The sequence below is a fragment of the Aethalodelphis obliquidens genome, unplaced genomic scaffold (genome assembly GCF_003676395.1).
Source record: "Aethalodelphis obliquidens isolate GAN/ISIS:26980383/991018 unplaced genomic scaffold, ASM367639v1 scaffold50, whole genome shotgun sequence".
NCBI lineage: Eukaryota > Metazoa > Chordata > Mammalia > Artiodactyla > Delphinidae > Aethalodelphis > Aethalodelphis obliquidens.
The window spans coordinates 4,859,729-4,881,955 of NW_020837994.1; the positions used below are offsets into that span (position 1 = coordinate 4,859,729).

At 39.3% G+C, this 22,227-nt stretch overlaps 1 protein-coding gene and 1 non-coding gene across 2 annotated transcripts in view; one reads left to right on the forward strand and one right to left on the reverse strand.

Annotated features, from left to right (window-relative positions):
- Positions 1-22,227, reverse strand: part of INTS4 (integrator complex subunit 4) — a 127,514-nt gene that overhangs the window by 76,691 nt on the left and 28,596 nt on the right. Inside the window, exons 4-5 of the mRNA XM_027083496.1 lie at positions 17,719-17,836; positions 11,609-11,715 (exon numbers count right to left, since the gene is read on the reverse strand). Coding sequence (XP_026939297.1) covers positions 11,609-11,715; positions 17,719-17,836 — 225 coding nt within the window. The remainder of the gene's footprint in view (positions 1-11,608; positions 11,716-17,718; positions 17,837-22,227) is intronic.
- Positions 21,748-21,854, forward strand: LOC113607885 (U6 spliceosomal RNA). Its single transcript, XR_003428135.1, has one exon. It is a non-coding gene; the product is annotated as a U6 spliceosomal RNA (small nuclear RNA).

Sequence of the window (22,227 nt, forward strand, 5' to 3'; positions counted from 1 at the left end):
ACACTTTCTTCACAAATGCTCATGGAACATTCTCCAGGATAGATCATATCCTGGGTCACAAATCAAGCCCTGGTAAATTTAAGGAAACTGAAGTCATATCAAGTATCTTTTCCAACCACAACGCCAGGAGACTAGATATCAATTACAGGAAAAAAACTGTAAAAAATACAAACACAGGGAGGCTAAACAACAAACTACTAAATAACCAAGAGATCACTGAAGAAAGCAAAGGGAAATCAAAAAATAACTAGAAACAAATGACAATGAAAACACGACAACCCAAAACCTATGGGATGCAGCAAAAGGAATTCTAAGAGGGAAGTTTACAGCAATAAAATCCCACCTCAAGAAACAAGAAACATCTCAAATAAACAACCTAACCTTACACCTAAAGAAATTAGAGAAAGAAGAACAAAAAATCCCCCAAGTTAGCAGAAGGAAAGAAATCATAAAGATCAGATCAGAAAGAAATAAAAAAGAAATGAAGGAAACAATAATAAAGATCAATAAAACTAAAAGCTACATCTTTGAGAAGATAAAATTGATAAACCTTTAGCCAGACTCATCAAGAAAAAAAGGGAGAAGACTCAAATCAATAGAATTAGAAATGAAAAAGGAGAAGTAACAACTGACACTGGAGAAATACAGAAGATCATGAGAGATTACTATAAGCAACTCTATGCCAATAAAATGGACAACCTGGAAGAAATGGACAAATTCTTAGAAATGCGCAACCTGCCAAGACTGAATCAGGAAGAAACAGAAAATATGAACAGACCAATCACAAGCACTGAAATTGAAACTGTGATTTAAAATCTTCCAACAAACAAAAGCCCACGACCAGATGGCTTCACAGGCGAATTCTATCAAACATTTAGAGAAGAGCTAACACCTATCCTTCTCAAACTCTTCCAAAATATAGCAGAGGGAGAAACACTCCCAAACTCATTCTACGAGGCCACCATCACCCTGATATCAAAACCAGACAAGGATGTCACAAAGAAAGAAAACTACAGGCCAATATCACTGATGAACATAGATGCAAAAATCCTCAACAAAATACTAGCAAACAGAATCCAACAGCACATTAAAAGGATCATACACCATGATCAAGTGGGGTCTATCCCAGGAATGCAAGGATTCTTCAATATACGCAAATCAATCAATGTGATACACCATATTAACAAATTGAAGAAGAAAAAATATATGGTCATCTCAATAGATGCAGAGAAAGCTTTTGACAAAATTCAACACCATTTATGATTAAAAACCCTCCAGAAAGTAGGCATAGAGGGAACTTTCCTCAACATAACAAAGGCCATATATGACAAACTCACAGCCAACATCGTCCTCAATGGTGAAAAACTGAAAGCATTTCCACTAAGATCAGGAACAAGACAAGGCTGCCCACTCTCACCACTCTTATTCAACAGAGTTTTGGAAGTTTTAGCCACAGCAATCAGAGAACAAAAGGAAATAAAAGGAATCCAAACTGGAAAAGAAGTAAAGCTGTCACTGTTTGCAGATGACATGATACTATACATAGAGAATCCTAAAGATGCTACCAGAAAACTGCTAGAGCTAATCAATGAATTTGGTAAAGTAGCAGGATACAAAATTAATGCACAGAAATCTCTGGCATTCCTATACACTAATGATGAAAAATCTGAAAGTGAAATCAAGAAAACACTCCCATTTACTATGGCAACAAAAAGAATAAAATATCTAGGAATAAACCTACCTAAAGAGACAAAAGACCTGTATGCAGAAAATTATAAGACACTGATGAAAGAAATTAAAGACGATACAAACAGATGGAGAGATATACCATGTTCTTGGATTGGAAGAATCAACATTGTGAAAATGACTCTACTACCCAAAGCAATCTACAGATTCAATGCAATCCCTATCAAACTACCACTGGCATTTTTCACAGAACTAGAACAAAAAATTGCACAATTTGTATGGAAACACAAAAGACCCCGAATAGCCAAAGCAATCTTGGGAACGAAAAACGGAGCTGGAGGAATCAGGCTCCCTGACTTCAGACTATACTACAAAGCTACAGTAATCAAGACAGTATGGTACTGGCACAAAAACAGAAAGGTAGATCACTGGAACAGGATAGAAAGCCCAGAGATAAACCCACACACATATGGTCACCTTATCTTTTTTTTTTTTTTTTTTTTATGGTACGCGGGCCTCTCACTGTTGTGGCCTCTCCCGTTGTGGAGTACAGGCTCCGGATGCACAGGCTCAGCGGCCATGGCTCACGGGCCCAGCTGCTCCGCACCATGTGGGATCTTCCCAGACCAGGGTACGAACCCATGTCCCCTGCATCGGCAGGCGGACTCTCAACCACTGCGCCACCAGGGAGGCCCGGTCACCTTATCTTTGATAAAGGAGGCAGGAATGTACAGTGGAGAAAGGACAGACTCTTCAATAGGTGGTGCTGGGAAAACTGGACAGTTACATATAAAAGTATGAGATTAGATCACTCCCTAACACCATACACAAAAATAAACTCAAAATGGATTAAAGACCTAAATATAAGGCCAGACACTCTCAAACTCTTAGAGGAAAACATAGGCAGAACACTCTATGACATAAATCACAGCAAGATCCTTTTTGACCCACCTCCTTGAGAAATGGAAATAAAAACAAAAATAAACAAATGGGACCTAATGAAACTTCAAAGCTTTTGCACAGCAAAGGAAACCATAAACAAGACCAAAAGACAATCCTCAGAATGGGAGAAAATATTTGCAAATGAAGCAACTGACAAAGGATTAATCTACAAAATTTACAAGCAGCTCATGCAGCTCAATAACAAAAAAACAAACAACCCAATCCAAAAATGGGCAGAAGACCTAAATAGACATTTGTCCAAAGAAGATATACAGACTGCCAACAAACACATGAAAGAATGCTCAACATCATTAATCATTAGAGAAATGCAAATCAAAACTACAATGACATATCATCTCACACCAGTCAGAATGGCCATCATCAAAAAATCTAGAAACAATAAATGCTGGAGAGGGTGTGTAGACAAGGGAACACTCTTGCACTGCTGGTGGGAATGTGAATTGGTACAGCCACTATGGAGAACAGTATGGAGGTTCCTTAAAAAAATACAAATAGAACTACCATACAACCCAGCAATCCCACTACTGGGCATATACCCTGAGGAAACCATAATTCAAAAAGAGTCATGTACCAAATGTTCATTGCAGCTCTATCTACAATAGCCAGGAGATGGAAACAACCTAAGTGTCCATCATCAGATGAATGGAGAAAGAAGATGTGGCACATATATACAATGGAATATTACTCAGCCATAAAAAGAAACGAAATTGAGCTATTTGTAATGAGGTGGATGGACCTAGAGTCTGTCATACAGAGTGAAGTCAGAAAGAGAAAGAGAAATACCGTATGCTAATACATATATATGGAATTTAAGAAAAAAAAATGTCACGAATAACCTAGTGGTAAGACAGGAACAAAGACACAGACCTACTAGAGAATGGACTTGAGGATATGGGGAGGGGGAAGGGTAAGCTGTGACAAAGCGAGAGTGGCATGGACATCTATACACTACCAAACGTAAAATAGCTAGCTAGTGGGAAGCAGCCGCATAGCACAGGGAGATCAGCTCGGTGCTCTGTGACCACCTAGACGGGTGGGATGGGGGGGTGGGAGGGAGACGCAAGAGGGAGGAAGATATGGGGATGCATGTATATGTACAGCTGATTCACTCTGTTATAAAGCAGAAACTAACACACCATTGTGAAGCAATTATACTCCAATAAAGATGTTAAAAAAAAAAAAGACCCAATGCAACCAAAAATAAATAAAATAAAATTTTAAAATAAATAAATATATACAATTTATGGATAAATAAATATACAGTATTGGGGAATAAAAGACCGAACGCCGCCAAAAAAAAATCAATTAATTAATTAATTTTTTAAAAAAAGAAAAAGACTGATGAGATATGTTGACAATCAATGCAAGATGTGATTCTGAACTGGATTCTTTTCCTATAAAGGACATTGGAATAAATACTGAAATTTGAATGAGGTTTGAGGATTAAATGGTAATATGTTGATGTTAGTGTCCTGATTTTGATGGTCATATTGAGGTTATGAAGGAGAGTATCTTTGTTATAGGAAACACAAACTGAAGTATTGAAGAGTAATGGGGCACCATGTTAGCAACTTACTCTAAAATGGTTCACAAGAAAAGAAAGTTCTTTATTACTGTGCTTGCAATTTTTCTTCAAGTTTGAGAGTTTGTTTTTATTTTTTTTTAAGGCCACATCACATGGATTGGGGGATCTTAGTTCCCTGACCAGGGATTGAATCCGGGCCCTCGGCACTGAAAGCACCAAGTCCTAACCACTGGACCACCAGAGAATTCCCAAGTTAGAGATTGTTTTGAAAAATGAAAGTTTAGGTTTTCCCTGGTGGCGCAGTGGTTGAGAGTCCACCTGCTGATGCAGGGGACGCAGGTTTGTGCCCCGGTCCGGGACGATCCCACGTGCCACGGAGCGGCTGGGCCCGTGAGCCATGGCCGCTGAGCCTGCGTGTCCGGAGCCTGTGCTCCGCAACGGGAGAGGCCACCACAGTGAGAGGCCCACGTACCGCAAAAAAAAAAAAAAAAAAAAAAGTTTAAATATACACAAAAAAGAATAAACTAACCATACTGTTTCATAAACATTTGAAAAATATTATATTATCCATAAGAATAAGTGCACTTTAAGACCATAAAAAGGGGATAGGTATAGCAGACGCATACCCACACAGTTGCAGAGAATGCCTGGAGGAGGTGCAGGAGGCTTTGCAAAGAAAGTGGATTTCATAACTTGTTTCCCCTCTTGTTTGAGAGGCAAAGAAACACAGTGGAATGAACACAGACTGGATCCAGACCTAGGTCTGATATTGGAGCTGCCACTTAGTATCTATGTGGTCTTCACTAAGCCCCTTAAGTTTTTAGAAATCCTTACTTTGTAATAATAGGAATAATATCCCCTACCATGAAGTTTTATGGTGAGTGGATTAAAATGAATTCATTTAATAATTATTGTATGTAAAATCAGCTAATAGTGTCCCAGATATAATAGACATTCAGTAAGTACAAATGCCTAGCATAGTGCCTGGCACTTGGCATGTATTTTTTTTTTATATCTTTATTGGAGTATAATTGCTTTACAATGGTGTGTTAGTTTCTGCTTTATAACAAAGTGAATCAGTTATACATATACATATGTTCCCATATCTCTTCCCTCTTGTGTCTCCCTCCCTCCCACCCTCCCTATCCCACCCCTCTAGGTGGTCAAAAAGCACCGAGTTGATCTCCCTGTGCTATGCGGCTGCTTCCCAATATATCTGTTTTACGTTTGGTAGTGTATATATGTCCATGCCACTCTCTCACTTTGTCACAGCTTACCCTTTTGGCATGTACTTTTTTTTTTTTTTTTTTTGCGGTATGTGGGCCTCCCACTGTTGTGGCCTCTCCCGTTGCAGAACACAGGCTCCGGACGCACAGGCTCAGTGGCCATGGCTCACGGACCCAGCCGCTCCGCGGCATGTGGGATCTTCCCGGACCAGGGCACGAACCCGCGTCCCCTGCATCGGCAGGCGGACTCTCAACCACTGTGCCACCAGGAAAGCCCTGGTGTGTACTTTTTAAAAAACAACCTGCTTAAGAAGAGAAGGGAAACAGGTGGGGAAAAGAAGGACAGGTAGTGGCAAAAAAGAGAAAACAGAGAAGGGTCAGAGGTAAAAGTGGGCCAGCTGGATGAAACAGCCCTGCTGATCTGGAACACACAAGCATAAACTTTCCAGTGATAGCTGTCTAATAAGAGGGCAGTCTGTCAGGAAAGGTACTAAGCACCTGTTAATGGTTCACATCAGAATGCTCCAAGGGGAAATTCCTGAACTAAATGGACCTGAACTTTCTGTGTGAAGCTATGTTCTGTGTGAAGTTAGACTAGGCAGGTAGGCTTACTTAGAGGAGAGAACAAAGGAAACCTGGAGAGAAAGCTCAGGTGCAGAGGGTGGGGCTCTCAGAGAGGTATTGTCTCCTTATAAAAATGTCTCAATCAAGCATTTTAGATCAAAGTTATTCATGCCTCCAAGTTATTTAAGCTACAGAAATGTGAAACATATACTTTTAAATGATCACAATGTCATGTATAGTAAGGGCTCAAAATTATCCAACAAAATAACACACTGAAACTGAGAAGTTAAGAGAAATTTCCAGATATGAAGCTGACAATGACTCTCTGTCAGAGTTAATACAGCAAAATTGTTCTTTTTTTTAAAACTATTTTTATTTAGTATGGAAGCATCATTTGTCATAACTAAACTGTTAACTGAACCACCAGCCCCTGGAAGACTACTGCAATTGTTACAAATACTTTATTTGATTTTCAAACAAATTAAAACATTCTAGTTCCTATTAAGGTAACCAAGGCAACACGGATTCATAACCAGCCTATACTGCACACTGAATGTTAGCCCAAAAGAGATCATAAGTCTAAATCACACCCTCAGGGCAGCAATTACAGTTTTATGATGTCCTTCCCCCACATGTCACTACTTACATCACGGCTATCATCACTAATAGCTGCCTACTGTCTGCTCTGCAGATGATGCTATTTTGGTGTTATACCCAGGCCATTAAAGTGCCATCATTTCTCTATTAATGGAGTGAGTAAGCAATCCACATCCCTGATAATAAGAGCCATCCACGTCAAAAATAAAATAAGCTAAACCAATCAGTTTAAAACTATTGCTACAGGAAAAAAAATCAATGATTAAGTATATCAAGAAAATCTAAAACTGAGGTTAAATAAGACAAGAATACCTTACTGACTCACTCAGTTTCAATATGGATATTTTTGTCTTTTTTGGGAGGGGGAGGGAGGCAGCACACTGCACGGCTTGTGGGATTTTAGGGCCCCGACCAGAGATTGAACCCCGGCCACGTCACTGACAGCACTAAGTCCTAACCACTGGACCACCAATTCCCATCAATATGGATTCCCATCAATATGGATTGTTTTTAAGCACAGATAAAAATTCAGTGTACTTAGCAATGGAAATGATTCTAACAGACAACCTCTCCTAACAAACAACACATAATATCTGTTTATCAAATTTGATAAATGTTAAAATGCTGTATGTTTCTATCTTTTGTTAAATGTTATCAAATTTGATAAATGTTAAAATGCTGTATGTTTCTATCTTTTGCCTTAAGAGCTTGATGTTTTGATACTTTTGCCCCAGAATTAAAGGAACAGAAAAGAAAGAGAGAATGGAAGAGAAGGTGAGATGGAAACAGAAAAACAAAGAATTAAACTAGGCTCTAAGGAAGCCATATAAGCAAAAATGACAAGATATTTATTCTTCTAGAAAAATGTTCACAGATAGGAAAGAAAGCAGAAGATCTCTAATTTCAGTTGTGCGAATCCTACACAAGAAAAGACTGAGTAATTTCCTGGCCAAATCTAAATCTCATCATCTCTCAAATGAAGACTAGCTGTACAATGTCCCTCAAAGGATTACTAACAGGATAAAATGAGATGAATTTTGAAACATTAAGAGTACCCAAAAGCATGACTTCCTTCCTACTGTGAAACAAAAAATATGGCAGATTCACATCTTACATTTTAAAAATATATAAAGGAACAATATGAACTTCAAAAAAATAATAAGGATAAAGGACTTCCCTGCTGGTCCAGTGGTTAAGAATCCGCCTTCCAATGCAGGGGACGTGGTTCAATCCCTGGTCGGGGAACTAAGATCCCACAAGCCATCAGGCAACTAAGCCCGTGTGCCACAACTACTGAGCCCCCACGCTCCTTTTCTTTTCTGTCAGGTCAGCAGAAATAGCCTCTTTTCACTTCTGATTCTAATAATTTAAGCCTTCTTTTCCTCCTTTCCAAAACTAAAGGTTTATCAATTTTGTTGATCTTTTCAAATAACAACCTTTTGGTTCTCTGATTTTTCTCTAATGTTTTTCTACTCTTGATTTCATTAATTTCTCCTCTAGTTTTTCGTACTTCCTTCCTTCTGCATGTTTTATATTTAGTGTGCTCTTCTTTATACAGCGTCTTAAGGTGGAAGGTTAGGGTACTGGTATGAGATCTTTCTTCTTTTTTACTATAGACACTAATTGCTATAAATTTCCCTCTCGGCATTGCATTAGATGCAGCCCAGTTTTGGTATGTTGTGTCTTCATTTTCACTCATCTCAAAGTATTTTCTAATTTCCCTACTGATTTCTTCTTTGACCCATTGGTTAAATAGGAGTATGTTGTTTAATTTCCACATATTTGTGCTTTTCCTAATTTTTTTCTGTTACTCATCCAATTTCATTCCATTGTAGTTGAAAAATATACTTTGCATTATTTCTATCAAAAGAGTGAATGTTATTGTATGTGAATCATACCTGTATGGCACACTGTATGGCAAAAATCACAGACAAAATAGCACTAGGCAATAGAAACAGTAACTGTAGCTATGAATCATAGTCTTTATTTATGCGAATTTGCAAAAACTTGTGACAGATATGCCATTTCCAGGTAGTTCAAATTTTTACCCTATTACAAATGGTGAAGAAATGCACAAAAACTCCATATGAGAAACTGGAAAACATGAAAAGCTCATTCTCAAGAGAGGCAAATGAAGAACAAATATGAGGTCTCACTAGTAATCTTTTAAAAAGGAAATTTAAAAAAATGAAACTCCATTTTCCTCCTACCAAATTAACAGGTTTATCTCTTGTTTAAATCTTAATCTCTTGTTTAATATCCAATGTTAGAAAAACAGGTGAAATTAGGCACTCTCATATACTGTTGATGGGCATATAAACTGGAATACTTCGGAAAACAATTTGGCAAAAGTATCAAAAGCCTTACAAAAACTCTAAATGCTTTCATCTAGTAATTCTACTGTAACAATCTGTGTTTAGGAAATAACCCTAAATACAGAAAATACTTTAGACTAATCACATTCACTGTACTATTATTTACAATTTTAAAAAATGGCTACAATATAAATGTCCAATAATAGGAGAATAGTTAGGACAAACTATGGTTTAATTACTGGACAAAATATCATGCAACCATTAAAAATATTTATAAAACATTTACAATATAAGGAAAATACTTTTGTTACATTAGTGAAAAAGCAAAATTGAACATAGAATATGATTACAGCTACATGTGTAAAAAGAAAAGCAATCGGGCTTCCCTGGTGGCGCAGTGGTTGACAGTCTGCCTGCCAATGCAGGAGACACGGGTTCGTGCCCTGGTCCGGGAGGATCCCACATGCCGCGGAGCGGCTGGGCCCGTGAGCCATGGCCGCGGAGCCTGCGCTCCGCGACGGGAGAGGCCACAACGGTGAGGGGCTCGCGTACCACAAAAAAAGAAAAAAAAAAGCAATCAATCTGTTTACAGAAAAAAATTCAGAAAGCATACATCAAAAGACCAATAATAATGGTTGCCTTTATAATGGTTGAGTGTAGTTCTTTCTTTATACTTTTTAGTATCTTTCCAAAGTTCCATGGGAATAAATTTTTATAATAAAAGGTTTATTCAAAACAAATTTAAGAAACTGTTACTTATAGCAGAACAATCCACTGAGTACAACACCTCTCTCACAAGCAAAACCTCCCAGGTATATATATACTCTCACATGGGAGATACACTTACTCTCTCAAACACATAATCCCTAGTTTTTTCCACTTAAGCTTTTAATACTGTACTTCTCAAAGTGTTCTGGGTTTGTTTATTGTTGTCATTGTTTATTAAGATAAATGAAATACTCTTTCCTGGGGTTCAGAAATGGCTTTCTAATTCCATGAATATAACCCTTCCACAATTCAAACATATGTCTCCTTATATTCTCAAAATAAATTTACCAAAAAGATTAAAACTAAAGCCAATTGTCAGAACACTCTTTGACATAAATCACAGCAAGATCCTTTTTGACCCACCTCCTAGAGAAATGGAAATAAAAACAAAAATAAACAACTGGGACCTAATGAAACTTTAAAGCTTTTGAACAGCAAAGGAAACCATAAGCAAGATAAAGACAACCCTCAGAATGGGAGAAAATATTTGCAAATGAAGCAACTGACAAAGGATTACTCTCCAAAATATACAAGCACTCATGCAGCTCAATATCAAAAAAACAAACAACCCAATCCAAAAATGGGAAGAAGACCTAAACAGACATTTCTCCAAAGAAGGTACACAGAGTGCCAACAAACAAATGAAAGGATGCTCAACATCATTAATCATTAGAGAAATGCAAATCAAAACTACAATGAGGTATCATCTCACACCAGTCAGAATGGCCATCATCAAAAAAATCTACAAACAAGAATGGACTTGAGGACAAGGGGAGGGGGAAGGGTAAGCTGGGATGAAGTGAGAGAGTGGCATGGACATATATACACTACCAAATGTAAAACAGATAGCTAGTGGGAAGGAGCCACATAGCACAAGGAGAGCAGCTCAGTGCTCTGTGACCACCTAGAGGGGTGGGATAGGGAGGGTGGGAGGGAGACGCAAGAGGGAGGGGATATGAGGATATATGTATGCGTATAGCTGATTCACTTTGTTATACAGCAGAAACTAACACAACAATGTAAAGCAATTATACTCCAATAAAGATGTTAGCAACAACAACAAAAAAGTAGTCAATTCTACAAAGTTTAGGAACTGGTGTTATGCACAAAAGACAGCTAATAAAAAGCTCCAAATTAAGTCCAAAGGCACAACTGGGCTTCCCTGGTGGCGCAGTGGGTGAGTGTCCGCCTGCCGATGCAGGGGACGTGGGTTCGTGCCCCGGTCTGGGTAGATCCCACATGCCGCGAAGCGGCTAGGCCCGTGAGCCATGGCCACTGAGCTTGCGCATCCGGAGCCTGTGCTCCGCAACGGGAGGGGCCACAACAGTGAGAGGCCCGTGTACTGCAAAAAAAAAAAAAAAGGCACAACTAATGTACATATAATTTTTTATAATCAGAGAAACAAAAAAAATTTCCGAAACACTTGTGTCTAGTTGGTCTGTTTACTGAGGCAAAGTATCATAAAAGTATGATAAAGTATCATAAAAAGAATATGGAGTTTGGAATCAGAAAAAGGAGTTTATGCCCTGGTTCTGCAACTTCCTAACTGCGAAAACTTGGGGAAACTAAACTTCTCCAACCTCAATTCCCACTTTAGTAAAAGAGGTATAATAGCACTTCCCTAAAGGACTATGAGGAACAAATGAAAAACTGGGTACACGGTACTGTAATAAGCAGAGTGCATGTATTAGGTACAGGATACATGGTAATTCCTATGATTATTTTCATTTCTTTTGGGAGGATGAGGAAGCTCATTTTATAACAAGTTACTCAACTTTATTCCTAATCCAACATCAAGAAACAAAAAAATGAGGCAGCTCTTAAAACCATTAAGAGTCCTTGGCAATTCTCAGTTATAGATTTAGGATGGAGGTAAGCAGATCTTACAGCTCATATCACCTCTCCAGATAATGCAAAACTGTTCAAGAAAGATGCAACCCTATGTCTAACAATTATATTCTTACCTTGCAGGCTACATCAACTAATCGCATCTGGATAGCTTGATTGTCTGGGAGTTTAGTGCCAATTGCAAGCAAAGTGTCCAACAGCTGAGCTAGGACTTGATGAGACTCTAGAAAGGAAGATGGAAAGTTGGGTTTTAGAATTTCAAAAGGAGATCACTATAGAAACTAAATTTACTTGGGTAAAGAATGTAGATTTTTGTCAGCTGGGTTCTACTATTTGATCCCTAATTTCCTTCAACTAAATTCCTAAAGGGATCATGTCTAAAAATTTGAGTCCTCCACAGGATGGCGCATAGTGCTCCAAAAATGTTTAGTGCTTGACTAATTCAAGGGCTTTTCATTGCCTTCAAGATAAAGTCTAAATTCCTTAGTAGGGCATGCATACATACATACATATATACATACATACATACATATCAGTCCCGCCATGATGTCTAGCCCTCCCTACTTTTCTAGCTTCATCTATTTAAGGTCTCCTCTAGCACCCTTCTCCCCAATTACTTATAATTTGCTCAGGCCAACTTCCTTACCTAGAATGCCTTCATCTACATCCAACTCCATTTTCAACCCTACTCCCCAGGGAGCACCTACTAATCCTGAAGTGTCACCTCCTGTATGGTACTTTTCCTTCTTCCCCTAAAAAAATTAACCATTTCTTCCTCATGCTTCCACTGAATCAGCTGTAACACTTTACGATACTTATTTATTTGTATATCAGACAAAACCAGGAGACTGAAAGATCCTTAAGGGCAAGGACTGTGTTTTATTCACCTTTGTATTCTCAGAATCTAGCGCGACTCATTATATGCCCAACAGATGCTTAATAAATGGGCAAACAGCCAATTCTAAGTGAATCACTATCAATCACCTTAGCCAGATTCTCTTCTTTGTCTAAATTCTCTTCTTTGTTCCAAAATACGGCTCTTATGGTATGGTAGTGTTAGTGGTATACAAGAGGATTTAGGTGGCATTAGGAAAATCATTTTTATATTAATAACCTTGTACAGGCATACCTTGTTTCACTATGCTTCACTTTATTGCACTTTGCAGATACTGTACTACATTTTTTACAAGTTGAAGGTTTGTCTCAACCCTGCAACAAACAAGTCTATCAGTGCCATTTTCAACAGCACTGCTCACTTCATGTCTCTGTCACCTTTTGGTAATTCTTGAAATATTTCAAACTTTCATTATTATATTTGTTATGGTGATTTGTGATCAATGATCTTTGATATTACTATTGCAAAAAGATAATGACTCACTAAAGGCTCAGATTATGGTTAACATTTTTTAGCAATACAGTATTAAGGTAGTACATTCTTTTTAGACATAATGCTATTGCACACTTAATCGACTACAGTATAGTGTAGACATTACTTTTATCTGCACTGGGAAATCAAAAAACTTGTGTGACTTGCTTTATTGTGATATTCATTTTACTGTGGTGGTCTGGAACAGAACCTGCAATATCTCAGAGGTATGCTTGTACATATTTTAATGAACAAAATAAAAATTGCAGTTATTATGTTGATGACATTAATTTTCTTTTACCTTTACTAATATAGTCTCTTTAAATTAATTTTATTTAACTAAAAAATAATTGTCCACTTAAAAACATTAAGTAAACCATAATATAGATGTGAAACAAATTATGTCAAAAATGGTATGATATATAAATGACCAAAGCTCAGAAAACACTGGTTAAATCATCTCTTACTAAGACTTCCAGTAAAACACAATAGACTGAACACATCTGTTTATCACTAATTCTTTCCTCAAACCTCATTAACATATAAGCGTAAAGAAATTTAAAAGGTATAAACTTACAAGGACAAAGAAAACAGGAGAAGAAAGGTAAGCAGATGAGAAAAGTCAACACATTTTTCAGAGATGGAAAGCAGTTAAAAAGTCTATGGCAGCTCGGTGCTTTGTGACCACCTAGAGGGGTGGGATACGGAGGGTGGGAGGGAGGCACAAGAGGGAGGAGATATGGGGATATATATATCTCTATATATATCTATATATAGATATATATAGCTGATTCACTTCGTTATAAAGCAGAAACTAACACACCATTGTAAAGCAATTATATTCCAATAAAGATGTTAAAAAAATACTTAGTATGCCAATAAATAAATAAATAAAATAAAAAAAAATAGTCTATGGCAAAACTGAGAAATCTAATACTAAATGCCTACTGAGGAGGGTGTCGTGACAGAGCAAAGAAATTCTAGCCATACGCCCAGAAAGATTCAGGAATTGTAGATTTTAAAAAAGACAACCAGGGCTTCCCTGGTGGCACAGTGGTTGAGAGTCTGCCTGCCGATGCAGGGAACTGCCCTGTTCGTGCCCCGGTCCGGGAGGGTCCCACGTGCCGTGGAGTGGCTGGGCCCGTGAGCCATGGCTGCTGGGCCTGTGCGCCCAGAGCCTGTGCTCCGCAACAGGAGAGGCCACAACAGTGAGAGGCCCACGTACCACAAAATAAATAAATAAATAAAAAGACAACCAAAACACATCCCAAAACAGGGATGAGGCAGGGATTTGTTTGAAGCGTCTATAAGAAGTAGTTGGACCCCTGCCTCCTTCCCTATCCTATATAACCAAATGACCACTGAAATAGGAGGTTTGTTCTCTATAAAAATTAGGACAGAAAGGATCTAATTTGGGGAATACTAGGTGAGGACAGGGAGGAAATATAATGAAGAAGAGAAGATTAAGAGATAATCAACATATTGAAAATGAGACTCCCTCCCTCTCCCTAGCTCCCTTCAGTTGCTTTGGCTAAAAAAAAAACATAGCAGCCACGCATTTCTCTGTCTTCCTAGCAGGAGAGTCAAAAGCTGATGGGTGCCACAGAAAAACAGCAAAAAACACTAATATTTAACAGTCCTCCAAAGACATAAAGGATCATCTTAGAGTGGAGCCTACCAGCTGACTCTATTCTTTATTCTGCTCCTCTGCAGTTATTCCCACCATTCAATCTTCCAGCTCACTTACTTAATGTTCTGCCTCAGTTATTCTACTATTGATTCCTTCTAGCGCATTTTTCATCTCAGTTATTGTGTTGTTCATCACTGTTTGTTTGTTCTTTAGTCCTTCTAGGTCTTTGTTAAACATTTCTTGTATTTTCTCAATCCGAGCCTCCATTCTATTTCCGAGATTTTGGACCTTCACTATCATTACTCTGAATTCTTTTTCAGGTAGGTTGCCTATTAACGCTTCATTTATTTGATTTTGTAGGTTTTTACCTTGCTCCTTCGTCTGTAACATATTTTTCTGTCGTCTCATTTTTTCTGATGTATGGGGCTGTATTCCTGCCTTAATGGTTGTTTGGCCTAAGGCGTCCAGCACTGGAGTTTGCAGGCAGTTGGGTAGAGCCAGGTCTTGGTGCTGAGATAAGGACCTCCGGGAGACCTCACTCCAATTAATATTCCCTGGGCTCTGAGGTACTCTGTTAGTCTAGCAGTTTGTTTGTTTTGTTTTGTTTTTTTTACGCAGGCCTCTCACTGTTGTGGCCTCTCCAGCTGCGGAGCACAGGCTCCGGACGTGCAGGCTCAGCGGCCATGGCTCACGGGCCCAGCCGCTCTGCGGCATGTGGGATCTTCCCGGACCAGGGCACGAACCCGTGTCCCCTGCATCGGCAGGCAGACTCCCAACCACTGCACCACCAGGGAAGCCCAGTCTAGCAGTTTGGACTCGGCACTCCCACCAAGGAGCTCAGCCCCAACCCCCGGTCTGGGAACCAAGATCCTGCAAGCCACGCAGCATAGCAATAGAAACACACACACACACACACACACACACACACACACACACACACACACACACAAAGGAGCAGTACAGGGGCTTCCCTGGTGGCGCAGTGGTTGAGAGTCCACCTGCCGATGCAGGGGACACAGGTTTGTGCCCCGGTCCGGGAAGATCCCACATGCCGCGGAGCGGCTAGGCCCGTGAGTCATGGCCACTGAGCCTGCGCGTCCAGAGCCTGTGCTCCGCAACGGGAGAGGCCACAACAGTGAGAGGTCCACGTACCGCAAAAAAAAAAAAAAAGGAGCAGTACAATAACAGAAATAAAAAATAAAATAAAATTAGAAAAACAAAAAATATATTAGGAAAAATAAAAATATAAGTGAAACAACTACAACAAGGTAAAACAGAACCACAACAGGAAAAAAAAAAAAGGGAACAAGCCAAAAGGAGCTGAATAACAAACTATAAAGAATAAAATAAAATTAGAAAAATCAAAATATAAATGAATCAACAACAACAAGATAAAACAGAAACACAACCTAAAAAAATTTTAAAAAGACCCTTGGCTGTGGGGGCAGAGCTTAGGCAGGGGCAGAACTTAGGCGGGGGTGGGGTTTAGTGTGGGGGAACCTAGGCGTAGCACCTGTGGGGAAAGGCAGCACGGCCTGAGGGGGGCCTTGGTGTGCAGAGTTTGGAGTTCAGAGGTAAGGCCCTGGGTGGGGGTGTGTGGATGGAGCTTAGGCTCAGCACTGCTGGACCTCCGAGGGCAGAGGATTAGGCCCAGGACCTCAGCAGGCTCCCCACGGGCCCAAGTGGGCAGGGAAATGCTGGCTGTGCTCCCTTCCATTCCTCCCCTCTCCCGAGGGTCTCCCCTGTCCCTGTTGATCCGCTAACCATGGGTGGGCCCCACCTGGTCTGGGAACCCCTCCCCTCCCCCAGCCGCCCCTCAGGGGCGCCGGTCCCATCCCACCTCCACTTCTCCTTCCCCCTCACTCCCCGACATGTCACACTCCCCCTACCCAGTCACTCAGTGGTTCCTACCATCCCCTTCGATGTCTGTGGTCCCCCACCAGTGCCTGGTAGGTGCCCTAGCTGTGCAGAGATGCGAACTCAGCGTCCTCCTACTCTGCCATCTTGACTCCGCCCCCATCAAATTGTTTTATGGTAGTAGTAGGAATACTTTTTAAATTTCTCCCTAATGTCATTACATTGGCATTTCAATAAATGCCAAAAAAATTTTTTTAATATATTTTGATTGTTTCCTGTGAATTAAAAGTCTTGGGTCAAAATTCAATACAGGTAAAATTTAAAGTTCCTTCTAACAAAATAAAAAATTCTCAACTTCAACCCATGGGCCACTTATAAAAGATATTTGTTATCATTAAACAGTTGTACAGTAAGTGAATTTAGATTGTCTCTTGAGTTCACTGGACCTTTATTACTCTCATAACCTCAAGTTGATAGACTAAATGTTGTCCAATATTTAAATAATCATATTTGTTTAAATATGTATACCCTAAAATGAAATAAAACTATTTTTTGAAACTACAAACAATTCAAACAAAACTATAGTACTTTCAGGAACAGCCACAAAGGATTTCATTTTATTTAATTTTAGAATAAATATCAAGGCAATGAGGCACTAACCCTATAAGAAAATCTTGTACATAAATAAAACTAGATAATCAAAGAAAAAAAATTTTAAGGTAAAATAGTTTTCCTTTTCACCTAAACACTGAGAATAATTTTAGTGGGCATCAACAAGGAACAAACAGAAAAGGCAACAACATATGAGACTTGGGAGATGTTGCCTTTATAGGAAGTAAACTGTGGGGGACCCCATGACCAGGGCAGCACCAGGGCAGTTTCTGAGTTAGTAGGCACAGTCAACAAAACATCAACTCTGTCACATACTATGTAACCTTGAACAAGTTAGTTAACTTCTCTGAGCTTCAGTTTCCCAGCCTATAAAACAGGGACAATAGTATCTATCTTATGTCATATGTAAACTATCTTAAGTATATGGCACTTAGTAGAGATCAATAAATGATAGCTATTAAGAGACAAACCTGTATTTTAACTCTAGTGTAAATATATGTACATGGTTTTATTGAATCACCCTCAAATTCCTTTTCAATAACCACCAACACAACAAAATTTTGTTCTACATTGTATACAAAAGGAACTAAAGATTTCTGATCTAATTATACAGCTTTTTCTTTTTTTCTGGCCAGGCCTGCAGCATATGGGGTCTTAGTTCCCCAACCAGGGATCAAACCCATGCCCCCTGCAGTGGCAGCTCAGTCCCAACCACAGGACAGCCAGGGAATTCCCTATATAGCTTTTAAATTGCAACTTACTTTCATTCTGCAGGATGTTAATGGCATCATCCATAATGCAGTCTGGTGAAAATCCTGCTGTCTTTGACAGTAAACCCAACAATGATGCAATTTTCAGTCTCACAGATGGATCATTCTCCTGAAACAAAAGCAGCTATTGTTACATTGATGCTCTACTCTCAGGAACATGGGAAACTAATATCTCAAAACAGAGTCAACAAGTATTTCTTAAGCTTTATTTCTGAAAAATTAACTTTATATGCTTTGGGGGCAGAAAGCTTTTCTCAATCTGTATGTTACACCTAAATACTGCAAAGTGAATGGGAATATTTTATGCCTTCCTGATGTCATTAACTTCTAAGGAGATGTGTGCTTTTGGGATTAAAAGTAACTTTCCTCCACTTTGCAGTAACATTAGACATGAGTTGCAGCAACTTGGACCACCAACACTGCCAGCACTGGGCACTCAACATTGCTGTCAGCACCACTGTTTTTGGAGCCCCAGAAATTGGGTGCTGCAGCTACTACTGCTATCACCAGAAAGAAGTTTTCGTTCTACCTGTGTTTTTTTGGATCACCAGATCCTGATCAGAAGTCTGGGGCAGGTGATGGGATTTCCCAGGTGGTCCAGTGGTTAAGACTGTGCTCCCAATGCAGGGGGCCCAGGTTCAATCCCTGGACAGGGAACTAGATCCCACATGACACAACTAAAAATCCTGCATGCAGCAACAAAGATCCTGCGTGCCACAAGTAAGACCCGGCGCAGCCAAATAAATAAATAAATAAATATTTTAAAGAAAAGTCTGGGGCAGGTGAATCATTGTCTGGGTCTAGGTCCTGGGTCTGGGGCCCAGGGCAAGAGAGACTAAGACATGAGTTAGCGTGGCCCATTTAGCTTCAATATCGGGAGGTGGTCTCTAATTTGCACCGAGATTCCTATGGTGAGAAATTTTCCCCAAAGACCGAAAGGAACATGTCTTTTTGTTCATCACCATATCGCAAGTATGTAGCACAATATCTGGCACTAAGTAGACAGATGTTCAATAAACATAGGTAAAATAAAAAAAAAAAAAGTACCTTGCCAACGCTAAGATTAAGCAAGCATTTCTGTCCCAAGGACAAATTACTTAAATGTATGCTCAAAAGATGAAGTGCCTTCTAGATGTGACCCCAGTTTCTAAGGAGGTAACTGGGCACAACAAGAAGGCCTGAAGCAGGAGAAGGGACAAAAGATATGCAGTCAGAAGACCCTGAATCCTGGCACACCACTTACCATATGTTCAACCTTGGGAAAGTCATTTTCTTGGGAACTTAAGCTGTGGAGTGCAGCAGAAGGAGAAAGGGCTTTGAAATTGGCCAGATTGAGGTGTGAAGCCTGGACTCACTATGTAATAGCTATATGTCTTGAACAGGCTAATTAATTTCCTAAGCCTCATCTGTGAAATGGGGCTAATAACAACCTCAAACAGCTACTGAGAGGAAAACAACTCACACAGAAATGGGCATACAGAAGGCAATCAAATATTAATGCCCTTCCTTCCTTCCTCTATGATCATCAGTCCTTTCATGTGGAGGGTAATAAAACCTGAACTGAATCCCTATGAATATGGTACTCCGATAGGTACCATAAAGAGCAAATAAAAAACACGTGAAAAATAAGGATGCAATCACCAAGCCCAGAATATGGGAAATTCCACAGGGTAAAATGCCTGGTTTTTAAACAATAAATATCATGGGAAAGAAAAGGTGGTGGGGGGAGGGAATGCTATAGATTAAAAGAAACTGAAAAGGACAGCTAAACTAACGAAATGCAACATGTGAATCCTGCTCAAACAAACCAACTGTAAAAAGACTTTAAGACAATCAGTGAAAGCTGAACATGGACTAGGTATTATACACTATTAAGGATTATTGTTAAGTGTCATTTTTTTAAGTCCTAAAAAAAGTCCTAATTTGTTAAACACAGATAATTAAGTGTTTATAGGTAAAATGATATGTTGCCTGGGATTTGCCCCACCCCCAAAAAAGTAGGGGAATGCACCAAACAAGAAGAGCAAAATGTTGATAATTGTTGAAGCTGGATGAGGAACACTGGAAAGCTCATATTATTTTCTCTCCTTTTGTGTATGTTTGTAAATTTACAAAAAAAAAAGTTAACTTTTTAGAAAAATCACATGAAAGTACTTATTCTATCTAAAATGCAAATTAATTTACTCATTCAACAAACATTCAAGGAGTACCTACTATGTGCCGAGCATCATTCTAGCTGCTGGGGATACAACAGTGAATAAAACAGAAGCAATCCCTGCTCTCATAGCGCTTATATTCAAGTGGATAAGACTGGCGAAAGAGGGAATCCTCTGGTGGTCCAGTGGTTAGGACTTGGTGCTTTCACTGCCATGGGCCCAGGTTCAATCCCTGGTCGGGGAACTATGATCGTGCAAGCCGTGTGGCTCGGCCAAAAAGAATAAAAAATTTAAAAATAAAGACTGGCAAAAGAAAATATGTAATTTCAGATGGTAAGCATTCTGAAGAAAAACGACGTGTGTAAGAGGTTAAAGAGTACTGTGGAGAGGCTGTTATAGACAGGACAGTGAGGGAAGTCCACTCTACGGATATGACTTTTGAACGGACACTTAACTGAGTGAGACAGAGAGCAATAGGAAGTTTTAGGGAAGCAGCATTCCAGGCAGAAGAATGTTGCAAACCCAGAATATGGAAGATTCTAAAATGCTGCATTTAAGAATACATACATATCTGTTACAGTGATTCTCTCCAGAGTAATCTCTGGAGAGTGTATTTTGTTTTCTAACTTTTTTATTTGCAGAGGCAAGTCTCATTCTTTATTTTATACACTTCTATACTGCTTGAATTTGTTACAATAAATGCTACAGTTGGGGTTTTTAAAAGAATGTTAAATTTAAAACTCCGCACAAACATTCATAACCCTTCAAAAGCTTCCAGTTTCCTATGGAAAGAAGCCTGAGCTGCTGAGCATGACACAACGGCCTGCCAAGACTGTCCTGTACGTCAGCTCCCACAATTCCCCACCACGCTTGATGCCATGAGGCTTCAAGTTTCTGTACTTCTGCTCAGATTGCTCCTCTGCCTAAACTGCTCTCCCTGCCTCCCACAGCCACTCCCTCCTGCCCCTCAGGTGTCAGCAACCCCAGGAAGTTTGTCTCTGATGCCTGAACTGGACAAGAGTGCCCTTCCCCTTGGACCACCCAAGCAGCCTGGTGCAACCCTTTATCATGCCCCTCACCAGTGCACTGTAATTATCATAGTGTATTATGTGATTGTGTCTGTTTCCCCAACCAAACTGTGAGCTGCTAAAGTGACAAGCAGAATGCCCAGAAAGCACTTCGTACATTCTGATAAAAATAAAGGGAAGAGTATAGGAAAAGGAAAAGCCACGTGTCCTACTTAATTCACTCGGTGAATTAAATAATTCATCCATCATCTGTTCAACAGGATTTCCTGAGTACTTACAAGGAGCCACTGTGTTTGGCCATGGGGATACACTGCCCTCATGGAACTTTAAGTTTTAATGGGCAAGGCAGACAATTGTCAAGTAATGTCCAAATACATAATTACAAAGTTGTACTGTAAAGGAAAAATAAAGAGTTCTATGAAAGCATATAACAAACACGGACTTTAACTTGAGGCAGAGAGAAAAGAATAAATGAATGCTCTCAGTCATGAAAGAACACCACAGCTTCCAGAACTGAAAAAGGGGGCAATGTGGCTAAAATGTAGACTACCATGAAATGCGGCTACAGAGGCAAGCAGGTGCCACAACTTTTTGAGAATTATGGCAAGTGCCTCTGATAGTGCCCAGAATGTAGCAGGAATTCAATACATATTTGTTCACTGTTGAATAAACAAATGAATAGTCTTTGTCCTAAGAACAATAAAAATCCTTCGAATAACTGTAACGAGGAGAGTGACATAAACAGATTCAAATTTCTGAAATACCAAACCAGCCTCAATATAATGATTGGATTGGAAGGGGCAAAAGTAGCCAGAGACAAATTAAGAGTAATTACGGTGCTTGCTTTGGCAGCACATATACTAAAACTGGGACAATAGAGAGAAAATTTGCATGGCTCCCATGCAAGGATGACATACAAATTCATGAAGCATTCCATATTTCTGAAAAAAAATTTAATCCTTTGAGCAGCGAAAAATAAAAAAAGGAGTATTTGATTAAAAAAATTATAGAACAGCAAAAGAATTTGAATGGTTCCAAAGAATTATTCATCTTTCCATTCATTCTTTTAATAAATTAAATAAAACTTAATACGCGAAAAAAAAAAAAGAGTATACCGCTATAGTCCAGCAAAAGGCAATGCCAAGACTCCCACTTACGTTAGGGGCAGGCTAGATAATACAGAACAACCTTCCTGCTGAGGAAAACTAGAATCGTATTACAGATGCCAAAAAAGAAAAACATGTGTGTGTGACTTCTCAAAGGAAACAATACAATGATATATTTAAAATACTAAAAACAAACAAATAAAGAAAAAC